Source organism: Amphibalanus amphitrite, unplaced genomic scaffold (assembly GCF_019059575.1).
Source record: "Amphibalanus amphitrite isolate SeventyFive unplaced genomic scaffold, NRLGWU_Aamphi_draft 000055F_arrow, whole genome shotgun sequence".
In the NCBI taxonomy this organism is placed as follows: Eukaryota; Metazoa; Arthropoda; class Thecostraca; order Balanomorpha; family Balanidae; genus Amphibalanus; species Amphibalanus amphitrite.
The window spans coordinates 1,409,199-1,423,902 of record NW_024881551.1 but is presented as its reverse complement, the minus strand read 5'-3'; the positions used below and the strand labels follow the sequence as shown (position 1 = coordinate 1,423,902).

Genomic DNA, 14,704 nt, shown 5'->3' with positions numbered 1-14,704 from the left:
TAGACATCAGATGATCATACAGGTGCGTAGGATGGTCAGCGTACATTGGTCCACTAACGTCGAACGCATAGTTGGTAGCCTTGTGTCGAACTACTCTGTGCTAATTAGTGCTAATCGTGCTAATAGCTAATAGCTACTTAGCGCTAGGTAGCGACTATAGTCTGTTCCATATCAAGTTTGCAGTCGGAGTTGCTTCGGCTGATCGCTCCTCCGCTCAAGAATTTTCGTCTTAGTTAGATGTAAGTGAATCCTAATCTATAATCTAAGATTCGGAATCAGGAGAGCCCCTCCGATTTGGACCAAACTTGGTTAGTGGATAGTACGTAACGTCCTGATTACGATGCACCCAAAATCTAAGCTCGGCCCGCCATATTTACGAAGTTACGGATGTTTGATGTTCCTCATTAGGTACTTACATCTAACTTGACGACCGTGTTGGCAGAGGGGTCGGGTGACACTAAATGCTTACTTCGAAATCTAAGCTGTGTTGCGGCATCGCCGGTGAAAGCAGGGCGCCGGAGGGCATATTAGTCACGTGACATTTGGAACTTCTCCCGCTCCGAGGGCCTTCTATATGCCAAACGTCACGTGTAAATTTCACGAACCTTGATCAAATCGCCCCAGGCGCCCTGTTTTCACCGTCGTCCCACCCGAGGGGTCTAGTTGATCTCACCGAGGTCACAGAAGTTTAATGCATCAGCCTTTATTGCAATTTCAAAACCAAACTCAATGAACTTTCAATTGTGATTTTTCGTTTCAGCGATCTTTCGAGGTTCTCTTGCATCGCAGGAATGAAAAATGGCAGTTGAATAATGGGACGACGGTGAAAACAGGGCGCCTGGGGCGATTTGATCAAGGTTCGTGAAATTTACACGTGACGTTTGACATATAGAAGGCCCATGAAGAGGGAGAAGTTCCAAATGTCACGTGACTAAAATGCCCTCCGGCGCCCTGTTTTCACCGGCGTCCGAATAATGTCGACCATTTTTAGACAGATGCTGCGTCAATGCGACTTTTGATGGCGCGGACGCTGCCAACGCCGCGTGTTTTCGATCTTTCGTTTTCGCCTTGGTTTTCGCAAGTTTTTCGAATATTTTATAACTTTATGTCTGAATTTATGGTACTTTTGGAATGGAAGATTTGATTTATTAACAATATTTAAGGTATTACGATAAAAGAAATATGGATAGTAATTATCAGGCCAGGGTGATCAGGCAGGATTTTTGTTCATGGTTCAGTTTGTGTTGGGCTAAAACTGAACTTGAACTGGATCAGCTTTCAGCATAGCTTTAATCATGTTTTTTTTTCTGAGATTGCCACTGACGGAGGATGAGATACATTGTACAGTCCACAGCAGAAGTAATGTGGGGTTTCAGTCATGGGTATGTTCTGCTTCTGAAGCTTAAGAACGATTAGCCAGACTACAATGAAACTTTGAATGTAGCTTATATGTATCGCCACCCTTGCACAGTGGGCCACGCGCTTCAAAAAAGCGGAATTAAATCAATGAGCACAGCTGCGGTGCCAAAAATGATTCGTTACAGGGTAAAATATCATGCTAAAGCCGAATCCGATATCCATTTTCAAATTTGATTGGTTACGCTAGGTCACTGACGTATGATGTCATTATTTAATTTCTGCGCTGCACATATGCCTGGGACAGGCGGGCACTATGCCGCATTGGCCGCGCGATTGCAGTCTTTTCGTGGTTTCAAGCGTTCAAACATGTGATATGATGCTGGTCCCATGCTTTAGGGTGGGTGTAAAGGTCACCTGAAGGTCAGGTCAGGTCATTGACCTTCGATGACCTCGGTTCACTTTTTCGAGTTTTACATGTTTCTGGGCTAGTTTTTGGAGCTGAATTCGAATTTAGGAACCATTTGAACATTTACGAAGTAGTTTTGGTGCCTTCGTAACATGTTACGAAGCTGTCAGAGGCGGGTTGACACCTACTACGAATACCCGGCAGGACCCATACTGGTTGACCTGACCTGAGCTGACCCGACCTGGCCTAAATGCATGAAGACATCATCTGTGATCAAAACTAACATGATATTCGTGATCAGCATCCCGAAAAACCCCTTAGCAGCCACACTATACGACGTTCTAACAGGTCCCGACTTTCGGCCATTGACCTGAACTCAGAGGTCACCATTTGACCTATGACCTTAAAACCGGGTACCGTTGGCTTCGTCTCGTGACGACCTACACGATGGTTTTTTCCGCGAGGCTCTAGCTCAATTAGGGGCCAAACGCGAGGAGGGTCGCATCCTCCTGTGCCGTCGAGGGATGCAAAACGGCCTATGCCGGCGAGGGTTAAACCCTTATTTGTCCATTTCGCGCAAAAACGCGCAAAATATTTGCATTGGGCAGCAAGCTATACACCTTGAGGAAAGTTAGGCAGCAAATATCTTCGTGTTGCTCGGTGACGTTTTCTTTATAATATAAATTCATTGCGTCGTTGCACTACCACGGTTCCGAACAGGCACTGTAAACCCCACCGCTACTAGTAAGCATGAAATAGTTCCCGGGAACTTGAGTACGAGAAACATGCGCAGAAATACCGGCTGTTTTTTAAAGCTATTTTGTACGGAATAACTTTTATGATTTTACGCTGAGAGCTTTTGAATCGGGGGAACGGAAAATGGTACACAGCAGTCATTTCCATCTCCAGTCGGTAAGTCCTACTTTGCGACGTTATAGCATTATCTGCCTTGACATTGGGGAAAGGAAACTTGCTTATTCGGAAACTTTGGACATTTTTACAATACTCTATCCCATAATTACAGGAATTTCACCGAAGATGATTTTTGACTTGATTCCGCTTTTTGATGCGCCTGGCCCACTGTGCCTTGCAGCTGCAACTTTAGCTATTGACATCTTCTTTTCGATCACTCTGCATTAAACAATTGCCAGTCAAAGCCAACCGTTGAGATTGGTAAAACCCTACATTACTTTAGCGGTGGGCTGTACCTACTACCTGAATTAACTGTATTATTTTCAGAACCTGTACAAGTACCTAATCAGATTATTCCATTTCCTGCCCACACACTGTTGAACTGTCTTGAAATTTCAATTTGATTTTCAAACTCAATATTCCAAAATTTCATGTTTCAAACCATAGATTAAAATTTATAGAAGGAAGTTACCTAGCCTTTTGGAAGGTGTCAGTGTTGCATTTGGCAGTGATTACTCATATTACAGACCTTTATGGTTTACCTACCTATCAAAATTCAATTTTGTTTTTGTCCAAGTCGGAATCAATCTCCCCATTGCAAATAACATGCAAGTGTGTGAGAATACTGAAATGAAATACAGAGTATTTTGTTAAAGTAACAAACTTATGATATTCATACTGCCTCTATGCTTTACCTCATAGGCTGCGGAACAGGGAGGGCACTGTGGGGCACTGTGTCCGTGCCCCCCTTTGATTTTGGCATTTTAACATTAGTCCTATCTGGGTGTTGCATGGAAAGAATGGGACCAAAAGTCGGCAGTGCCCCCCTTAACCTTCGCCCCAGTGGGGGGGGGGCATATGTTACCACCCTGTCGCGTTTTTTGCGTGTGAATAAAAAAACCGCGGCGCGTAGCGCCGCGCCGCTTGGGGTAGCTTTTGGTACATCAATTTTGGACAATGTGTGAAATTTTTTACCCCAGGTCATGTCAGGTCAGGTCACCAGGTCAAGTTAACTGACCAAGCCTAAAAAAAGTTTGCAATCATGTCCAGCCTGCAGTGTTTGTCAGAAAGGTTTTAAACTGGGTGGATTGCATGCTGTTATGGGCGCCTACAATTTGTATATCTCGGATTTTTTATATCCGTGACCTAAGGTCAGGTCAGTGGCGTGACCTTTCCATTACAAGTCAATGGGGAAAAATGAAAATGCCTCTAGATCCGTGTGTACGCATCGGAACAGTCCAAATATTTCAGAATCAAAATGATTTAGTCCACTCGTGATGACCAAGGTGTCATTTTTGCTGATAGCCTCTAGACAGGTCATCCGAGGTCACTTGAGGCTACAAACAGTTTTTTGCCAATAACTCGCGATTGGAAAGAGATAGAACGCTGGGGATGGTCTCATTGTGTTTGTCTTGTTGAGACGCATCGACTGATATGCAACATGACCTTTTCCGGTCAGGTCATGACCTTGACCTGAGGTCAAATTTTCAAGTTGACCTTTCAAGGTCAAATTATAGTTCATTCGACGCGTCTCGGCGAGGGGAACACGATTCTGGCAATAGAAATGTCGTAGCGTTTTGTAGTCGAAAGTTATTGTCGAAAAACACTTTTCGTAAAAACAGCTATTTTTGGAGTTTTTGCCCTCTGGAGGCTAAACCGTTGACCTGAGGTCAATATTGATAATGACCTTTTCAAAAGAAGAGTTCAAAAGCTATCGATTGCTTTTCCATGCGTTTTTCTAGCTACCATAGTTCCTGAGATAGCGGCATGTTTTCTGAAAAATATAATGACAATTGGCAAATTTTGACCTTTGATGACATCTGGTGACCCCAATATTGCTCTAAGGTGAAAAATGACTGAAATACTTTCAAACGTACGCATTGAGAGCTATCGACTGCTTTTTACCGCGTCTTTCTAGCCCTCTTAGTTTTTGAGTTAGAGGTGGGTGGTAACATATGCCCCCCCCCCCCCACTAGGGCGAAGTTGGCTGATACCGCCACTGGGGCGCGGGTTAATTGAAGGTGTTCCGCCGCTACTGCTTCACCTATGCCAGCTCAAGCTGTGCTCAATGACACAAGGCTGCTCTTTTGATATTTGTGCCAGGAGCAGATGAAGTGTGGCAGAAGTACAACTTGATTGAAGCAACAAAAAAAAAAAAAAAAAAAATGATGATGATAAGACATTAGATGAAGCCCCTGAAAGACCAAAACCTAATTTAATTTGATCTAACATTGCAATGCCTACTGATCTACAACCTAATTACTTAACACCTACTTATCAATAACCAACAGCCTTCTTTTGTGCGACCTATTACATTATATATGTTACCTATTTTATTTTCATGCCTATTTTATTATATGCTTGCATGTGTGTATAATTGTATGTGATTTTATATGTTTGTCATGAAAGACACAACAATAGGTACATTTTTTGGTTGATTGATAGCAAGAGAACAGCTTACTTCACTATGCATTGTTTACTAAGCAATAAGCATGGCTGTTTTCATGTATAACTCTGAAGTCAAATACAAATTGTGCTAATTTGTTGTTGAAATACAATGCTAACTCTGATTTCAGCTAAAGGACAACCTAATACAAAGTGAGAAAGGCATATTTGAATTTAACTTTACACTTTCTGGTGCTGAAATGCTGGACAATGGGCTGTGCATTTTAAGTATTTAAAAACCATGAGTGCCCAAGGATGATAGATCAATAATTGTTTTTTGGTTCCTCTCATTCATAAGCTCTCCTTTGCTGATTTTCAGGCAATAATTGGTTGATGCTCATCCATTAAGTGAAACTGATTTTAAAATGATCACTGAAGAAGACTTCATAGTCAGGTTTTTCCAGGATGCAGTGATCAGGTATGCTTACTGACTGCTGCCTTAGTCTGGTTTGCTTTTCATTTTATTGAAACACTAATGGGCAGTTTTCAACCTTAAACATTCCTAAGTCTTCACTGCCATTAGATTTATAGTCACCGTGCCATTAGTGATATGCAAACTTCTTCAGCAAGCAATTAGTAGCTTCAGTCTGATACTTTTTAAGCATTATTTTTAAGGTGCCTATTGTCAAATTTTTGCTGCTGCATTCCAAGTTCTAGGTATGCGCTTTTAACATAGCAACATAATTGTTTCCATCTCATATCTGAACATGTCAATGAAAAGCATTAAGTGTTGTACCTATTTGTTTTGCACTTAATGAACACAAAAAATTAATGATATTAAATGATACCTAACAAGTATTTGCTCAGGTGAACGATTTCAATGTCTCTTCTTCACTCATTTGGTTATGATGCATACCTAACAAAGCAAATATGCTCAAACTGTGGTCATCAATCTCAAAACTAAGTCAATATCATTTAGTTGAATGTCACTTGTACGAGACCATGTGAAGTAGCTCAGCCAATCTCTCCTTGAAGCCCCAGTTAACAAAGTGAAATCTGACCATTTGACAAGAGTTATTCATCCCACAGGGGAAAGCTGAGCAGTTGCCAGTCGGCACCGCGGCGGAAGGACGATTCTCTGGCAGTGTCTCACCGGGAGCGGGGGAACGCCAGTTTCCGCTCCGGCCGGTTCGCGGCGGCGCTGCAGCAGTACGGCGAGGCGGCTCTGAATGCCGACAGCGCCGAGACGCTGAGTGGTGCGCTGGCCAACCGTTCGGCAGCTCTCCACCGCCTGCAGCGACACCAGGTGCGGACCGGGACGGCTTCACGCATTGCCCGTGCGTTTACCCGTCTGCGAATGATCTTTTGCATTTCCTACTTCCGTTTTTCTTTACTTCTAGACTTTATTCGTTTTTACTTATCAGCTGTTGCTTGGGCGAAACTGATGCTGAAAGGAGCTGATCTGCAATCCAGATTTTACCTTAATCCCATTTTTGTTACTTAAATTGAAAGCTTCATGCTTCAATATAATTTCGTCCTCGCTCAACTGTGTGCATGACTTCTGCACCTTGCCCTGCAGGACAGCCTCGATGACATCGCACACGCGCTCGAATCCGGCTACCCGGCGGACCGACACCACAAGCTGCACGTGCGGCGCGCCCGCTGCCTGCTAGCGCTGGGGAGGCTGGAGCAGTCCCGTGCCGCCCTGGCCCAATACCTGTCAGCTCTGGACAGCCTACGCCTGGGACCGTCCGCCAGAGGTCAGTGCGACAGCGTGAGCTGGGAGCTATATGTTCCATTGGTGCTATTATCATTGGTGCTTTTTTCACGAGATCCAAAAGGTCAGAGCCGCTAGGCTAGCCTTTTTTATTTTTTAATCAATTAACTTGTGAAAGTGCTTAACGCAAATGCTCCCCCAGAAACTTTCAAGCCCAAACATCAATGTTGTGTCTTTAGTGAGCCACTTTGCCCACTTTTGATGTCCTGCCTCGCAGAGAAGCTGACCGCGGAGGCGGACGCTCTATCGGCGGACATTGACCGGGCGGCGACCGGGGGCGGTCCGGACCGGTGTGTCGAGACCGGGGAGGACGAGAGCTCCACACCGCAGCCGGCGCTGGAGGGCGGCAACGGGCCGCTGGCCGGCGCCTCCAGCTGCCTGCAGCTCAGGTGAGGGGAATTAAACCCATTTCTTATCGAATCCTGTATTTTAATCATGTGAGAAATACCCGTATAGTTCATTGTTCCAAAACGTGTTTTTTTATTAATAAAACGATATTGCTGTCGATTTGTCAAGCTAGTTTTTAAGTACCGTGATTTCATTATTCAGCTTGCCATCTCATCATCTTGTGTTGAAGCTAACTCTCACTATCTGAGCCACTGAATGCGCTCCCGTACCGTTCCCGCCGCAGGCAGAGCGAGCGGAAGGGGCGGCACGTGGTGACAACTCGGCCTGTGGCCAAGGGTGCCGTGCTGTTTGCCGAGGAGCCGTACGTGTGTGTCCTGCTGCCGGAGCGGCGGCTGGACCACTGCCACCACTGCCTCCGACACACGCACGCTCTGCTACCGTGAGTACGGCGGGTCTGGGGGAACCGAGGTCGATGGGGCTGTATGTGGGGAGTCAGTGCGTCAGAGTGCATCCATTGACCATGAATGCATTCAGATATTGAATCCAGATCATAAAGTGTCTCTGGAGCTGAAATATCAATACGCACCAGCATTTTGTTTTCAATTTGATATAGTCCGGTAGTCATTGGTTCATAACGCTCCTGTAAGTAAGAGTGTCAGTGACTGCGTCTGGTTTATCTCCAACTGCGTATGACCGTGCTACAGATGCGCACGATGCCCGGACGTGGGTTTCTGCAGCGCCGCATGCCGGGACGCCGCCTGCGCCGTGTACCACGCGGCCGAGTGCGGCCACACCGCCTTTCTGGAAGCGTTCGGTATCGGACGGGCGGCCGTGCGCGTGCTGCTGACTGCCGGCTGGCAGCGGGTGCGGGCGCTGCGGACGCAGCTGGCAGCTGTCGGCAGCAGCTGCCGGGCTGACAGCTGCAGCTGCCACCGGCCCGAGGGGGACCGGTACCTGGCGGTGTTCCACCTGGTGCATCACCTGGCCGAGAGTCACACAGAGGACGCCTACCATTACGGACGGGTACGTGGGTGACGCAGTAGCGATGGAGTCTGGACTGGAGTGTCACAGTGGGTGCGCATCTGACGCAGATATCACCGGGTCCATTGCCGTTATAAGCTCGTTGACGATACTAGTGGTTAAGTACATAACGTGCGACTTGGCTGTCGGCGATGTTTCTTCTTTTTTTTTTCTTCTGATGATTTGCGATTATATCGACATTCATTGTCGAATATTTTTCGTCTTGCAAACGTCGCTGTGCTGTTGAGGCTTAGACTTGCTTTTCGATGTGTTCCTACTTCCTTGAATCTTGATCGGTGACCGTCCGTCCTTCCTCCCGGTAGGCAGCTGCTACTCTGGCCGTGTTCCTGGCGGAGCGGACGGCGTTTTTCGGCGCTGACGCCGGGTCGGCCGGTCCGCCGGACTGGGCGCTGCGCTGGACGGCGGCGCTGCTGCTGCGACACATCCTGCAGCTGGTGTGTAACGCGCACGCGCCCACCAAACTGGTGCCGCTGCCCAGCGATGGTGATGGTGACGGAGGGGTGGTGCAGCTCTCTGAACAGCGCATCGCCACGGCCATCTACCCGTCGGCCAGCTATATGAACCACAGCTGCGACCCGAGCATCATCAACAGGTAGGGGGATGGCCAGTGTTTACTTGTCGCGCGCGGCAGGTCTCTGGACAGTAGCATTGCGTGTGTTTAGCTGATCTCTGTCTCGCAGACAATGGATATCTCCTCTAGATACTCTGGTCAGAACTCGAATGTAGTACATTCGAGTGTACATAATATGCCTATATGTACTATATGCCTACTATGCAATGTTATCAATGCGGAGTGCAGAGCATTTATGGCCAGCAACGTCTCGTCCAGCGGTTTTCGATTATCTATTTATTGCCACGCTTACCACGACTGACCGACTGACCACACACCCGTCAGTGTGTAAGGATCCAAGTGTTTGCCACTGTACTGATGTCGCCCTCCTCTCCCCGTCAGTTTCTGGGGTAACACCCTGATCGTGCGCAGCATCAAGTCGCTCTCAGCTGGCGCCGAGGTGTACCACTGTTACGGACCCCACTATGCGCGCGGTGCGCCGGCGGAGCGGCGCCGACAGTTGCTGGAGCAGTACCACTTTATCTGCGACTGCGAGCACTGCACGCGGCCCGAGCTGGCGCACCACCTGGTGGGTAGAATCTGGCCTGGTTGGTTGGTGGTTCCGCACTCAGCTCTCGGCGTCGGACTGCAGACTGTGCCTGGCACCCCGCGCCCACTCAGCTTTTTTCAGTCGTAAGATTCGAGCTGAGGAGCACATCTCGGAGCTGTGATACTGCAATAAAAAAATAGTGCAAGGTTACTAAGGTATATGCCAATCTAGTTTGATGGCTTGGTCTAATAGCTGTCATTTACATATGCTTCATTTACCGAGCTACCACTGATTGCCGTAAGAGTTATCTGAGCACCTGTGTCTGTCTGTACAGGAGCGGCTGAACGCCCTCCGGTGTGTGGACTGCGGCGGAGCGACCCTGCCTGTTGGTGAGGCGAGTGTGGAGCGGCGCTGCTGCCTAGAGTGCCGCCGCACACACTGCTACAGCGACCGGCAGCAGCGGCTGCAGCGGATCGAGGCTGAGGCTGAGCAAGGTGTGTGCGACTTCAGTCATTGCCATGTGTGTGGTAGCCTTGTGTATGCAGAGCCTATGTGTACTGGATTGGATAGTTGCGTTAGATCAATATTTCGTTTAGCTTTCAATTCTGTCGCAGCAGCTGCGCTTAGCTTTCCATTTAGCTTAGCTTTCCTTTCCGCTTAGCTTTCCATTCTGACGGAGCGGAAGGGGTGTCATCGTTCATTGCATCCCGTCCGATCAGCTCCACACCCTTCCCATGAATCGAGTTCACTCAATCAAACTCCGTCCCTACTAATCGCGTTCATCCGACTGACCGACAGTGGCGAGTGCCGGCGGAGGCTCCGGCGATCGCCAGGTGGTCTGCAGACTGGACGAACTTCTGAGGGAGGCGACAGTCCTGTCCCAGCCCAGCCACGAGACGCTGTATATCCTGCACGACCTGCGTGCCAATATCTGCACCAGAATCGGTTAGTTGGGCACTAGGGAACTGCACATCTGGCGTGTTATTAGGTCATGAGAGTTGGAGTGCATGTTATAACCAGGTGTTACTAGTGTAAAGAGAAGTTCAAGGCCTTGAGTTTGACATATTGTATGTGTAGCTTTATTTAATGCGTTTTGCTCAAATGTGCTGTGAATGGATACCTATTCTGCTCAAATGTGCTGTGAATGGATATTCGAAATTAAGCAAATTGGCGTTTTATTTCCTCGCGGTACATATGTACTGGTACCATTACTCTCTTACTGACCTTGCCTGTTGTATTCCAGCTCAGACATTTGTTGCTTTTTGTCTGCCCAAACTTGTCTGAGCCCAACTATTCCTGTATCGGTGGGCCACCCCAACTAACCGCCCGTGTCTCCGCGGCCTGCAGGTGATCCCACGCGGGCTCTGGAGAGTCTGCGGCCAAACCTGGCCAGCGCAGAGGCGCGATACGGCGCCGACAGTGTCGAACTAGGGAACCTGCTCCTGACTACCACCGACGTCCTGGTGCTGGCTGTCCGCGAGGCCCGGACTAAAGAGACGCGCAGGTAGGGCAAAGGTGGTGGTCGCTCCGGGGTGGGGTGGAGGTCCAACGGTCGACACAACGGTCGGGTGGTGCAGAGGAGAGGCAGGGGTAGCTAGGGCTGTCGCAATGAGAGGACTCGACGGTGCTGCTCTCTTGCAGGCTAGTAGTGTGGTAATACGTTTCCTCTAAATGCTCACCACAAACTACGCACTATTTGCCAACCTTATTGTATGCTTTTATGTTTATCTGCAATTACCTGATTCTGCTTTCCCGATATCGTTTCCATTTCTGGATTAACTCCATAACTTTCTATGACAAGCGAACTACGTTGGACAATGGAAAATAATGTGTCTGGGCGGGTGTCCTACTGGTTGTCTGACAGCCCTTGCGTCTGCGTTGTTTTACAGAGAGCTGTCTGACGAGCTGCGGAGACTCGCCGAGAACGGACTGGCCATTTTCACCATCCACTACGGCGAGTGGAGCCCCGCCTACCGGGACCTGCGCCGCAAACTGGCAGAGGTCCGCCGGGAGCAGCCCACCTGAGCCCAGGTAACGGGCAGACAGCCCTCCCTCCGCGCTGCTCGGGCCGAACATATCCGGCCGAGAAATCGGCCAGGCTGGGTCGGATCGGACTCCGACGAGGCCAGACCTGACCTGACAGTTGACACGCTTCATTTAATCCACCGATTGTACTCGCACCGAGTCCTTACTCTGCTTCGGGTCATACCTGCCAGCAAGGAACAGCCCATCGCATGGCGCAGGCAATTCGTCATCTCGCGATACTTTGTGTCTTTCTTTGGAACTTTTGGAGTATGTTTTGAATGTCCGGCGCACACCTTTATCTTCGGGACGCCGTGGGTCCATTGAACATACGGCTGTCAATCGTTGCTGACCGGCAGTCGTGTCACGTTGAAGGGGTTAAAGGCACCGTGATATGACATTGACCAAGCCTTGACCGTGACACGCTGGTGATGTGATCTCGAAATTACCTGCTGGTTACACTTGTGGCGACACAACAGACGACACCTTTCAACTAATTGATGCACTCACCGACCGTCAGCACTGCAATTGGATAATATCTAAGCCAAAATACTGCGTATATAAAGGGCTTTGGGGTGTCACCACGCGGCAGTTTCGCCTCCCTGGCGACCTCGCCGCTCTTTTCATTGAATGGCAGCCCACAGTGCCCCAGCACTCACTACAGGTAAACGGCTCAAGTAGGCGCGCTGACGCGGTGTAGAGCGCTTCGCATCAACACACACTCATTTTCTTTTTCAAATGCTTCAGTCTCCTTCTCGATTGATCTCGGCTGGCTCTGGGAGTGTGTGTGGCTCACGCAGTTTGTTCGTGTGATTCGTGGTCATTCACTAAGAGCCTGCGTATCTAATCAAATCGTTTCATCAACTGGAGGACCAAAAGAGTTCTTTGATGAATGTCTATTTCTTGATTATTCGTCACACAATGCACGTCAATCGTATCGTACGACGCCGGGGCCGTTGCGCCGTCGGAGCCGCGCCTCCGTCGTCGTTTCGCCACGAAGTGCCGAGCCGGCCGGCGGCGGCCGGCCCGGCGCGTTGGGGCCGGTCAGCACACATATGTGCTCCAGATGACCCCGCGGGCCCCAGAGAACCACGTGGACGGCTCGGCTCGGCTATGCCCGCCGCGCGCTGCCGTCGCTCCACGGCATGGTGCGTTTTCTCTCGAACACACTTTCTCTTTGTTTTTCCTTTGTGAGTGAGCGTGATGTCTCGCATCTTGGCAGCACTCAGGTTCTTCCGAAACCGAAATTGCCTGTTCCACTGACAGGCTGTGCTTGTAGCTGAAGTTTGTTGAGACCCAGCAACACAGCCACCTGTGCCTTGAAGAGCACTGCTGTGGCTGTCTCGGCCTGTCGTCGGTATTGTAAATTCCCTCGTACTGTTGGATGAACGGATGTATTCACGCTGGGCTGAACAGTTTCGCGCGTGTCCGCCGCGGTCCGTCGTCGGTGCCGAACTGCTCTGGCGTGCGCGCCCTCTAGCTGCCGAGATACATCACACCTTAATTATGGCAGTGTCGATCTCACGATACCACCATGAACGGCGTGAGCGACGACAAATCATACACAAGGCGCGCGGTATTCTCACTCTTGGGCACCGGCACAAACCTATAGCAGTTCCTCGGTCTACCCGGCAGCAAAACTCCGGCCGACACGAAATCTCTCACCGCCGCACAGCGCCGAGCGCGTCGTCGTCACCCACAGACGCGGCGCCGCCGCCGGCACACGCACTTGTATGTCCGCGCGTTAACCCGCGCCCCGTAGGGGGGGGGGGCCGAAACGGCCCCCCCTGTCCTTTTCGGTCGATATCTCCTAAACGGCTAGAGATATCGCCACCAAACTTTCAGGACCCCTCCGGGCATCAATTTTACACATTGTGACCAAAAATTTTTCCAGAGGCTGTGATAGGTTGGCCACAAATGACGTCAGAGTGACGTCATGTTCTGTCATTTTCGACCGAAAAGAGACCTTCGCGAGAAGACCTGTCAGGCCTACAGCTTTGAAGATACAGAAAAATGATCAAGACATAAAAGGTGTAGAATTGACAGGGCTACAAAACTGCTATCTCGGATTTTTGAAATTTTTGAGTTTTGATCCCCAAAAATCAAAAAAGCATTTTTTTGGATATATTAGCCAAAAAATCCAAAAGGTTTTTTGAGTTTCGAAAAAACCGGAATATATGTGACAGTACCTACCGTCTTCTATCTACATACCAAATTTCAGATCGATACCTCGTTTTTTGGCCAAGTTATAGCGAAAAAACTGTTCAAAAATGATGACGTCAAATTTTCAAACTCAATTTTTGGCAATTCTAGAAGTCGTAGAGCAAAACAAAGACCACCATTAGACTCCCCGTGACGAGCTGCATCGAATACATACCCATTTTATGCAAAAATATCAACTTTGAAATTTGACCTAATTTGACCTGACCTTGACCTGACCTTCACCAAAACGTGACCTAGGCTGGCCCCAAAGGCTGCCTAACCCACATAATCGCATTTGTCATGTAAAATGGACCATAAAACATGTATCACACGACACATTCATATTGTGACCCCCGGTGACCTGACCTCGCTGTGACCTGACCTGGTATCAGTGACCTCAGATAGCAAAGTATGTGCTTGACGAACAATATACCATCGATGGTTTTCAATAAATTACCAATTTACTCGATTTCACAGCACATTTCTTGAATTGCCTGTGAACGGTGAAAATCTGACCTTTGACCTGACCTGTGACGTCATCGGTTTGACCTAGGTCAATGAAATTTGGTCACAAGGTAGTTCCCGGGTAGGGCTATCAAACGCCGTTTGAATTTTGAAAATCGGCCGGTAACTTTCCGAGATCTTAGGGGGGGGGCCGAAACGGCCCCCCCCCTACGGGTGGTAGGGTCCGCCGGTAGCCCTACGGGGCGCGGGTTAATACACTCTGTTATGTATTTTTATTTAGACGTCCGCCGGGTTTCACTTAAATGCGGCGCACTTAACCCGCGCCCTGGTGTGGGTCTGAGCCACCTTCGCCCTGGTGGGGGGGGGGCCAAAATGACCCCCCCCCGTCTAACTCGAAAACGAAGAGGGCTAGGAAGACGCGTAAAAAAGCAAACGAAAGCCCATAACAAGTACGTTCGAAAGTATTTCGGTCATTTTTTCGCTAAGGTCAATATTGAGGTCGCTAGAGGTCATCATAGGTCAAATTTCAGTGTTTTCGGTGTTGCCGGACATATTCCGCTGTAGCTCGGAAACTAGAAGAGCTAGAGAGCCGCGGAAAAAAGCAATCGATAGCTCTTTTCAAGCTCTTTCGCCAAGGTTCGTCAGATTTGACCTCAGCTCAACGGTTTGGCCTACAGAGGTCATGCA

General features: G+C 48.9%; 1 protein-coding gene across 1 annotated transcript; it reads left to right on the top strand.

Moving 5' to 3' along the window:
* Positions 1-1,022: 1,022 nt before the first annotated feature.
* Positions 1,023-12,948, top strand: LOC122378169 (SET and MYND domain-containing protein 4-like). The gene is made up of 13 exons (XM_043358919.1): positions 1,023-1,071; positions 5,442-5,540; positions 6,152-6,368; positions 6,642-6,822; positions 7,057-7,228; positions 7,471-7,626; positions 7,892-8,210; positions 8,531-8,820; positions 9,181-9,367; positions 9,663-9,822; positions 10,127-10,273; positions 10,676-10,832; positions 11,218-12,948. The coding sequence occupies exons 2-13, from the start codon at positions 5,488-5,490 to the stop codon at positions 11,351-11,353; spliced, it is 2,175 nt and encodes a 724-aa protein (XP_043214854.1). The 5' UTR covers positions 1,023-1,071; positions 5,442-5,487; the 3' UTR covers positions 11,354-12,948.
* Positions 12,949-14,704: the final 1,756 nt, after the last annotated feature.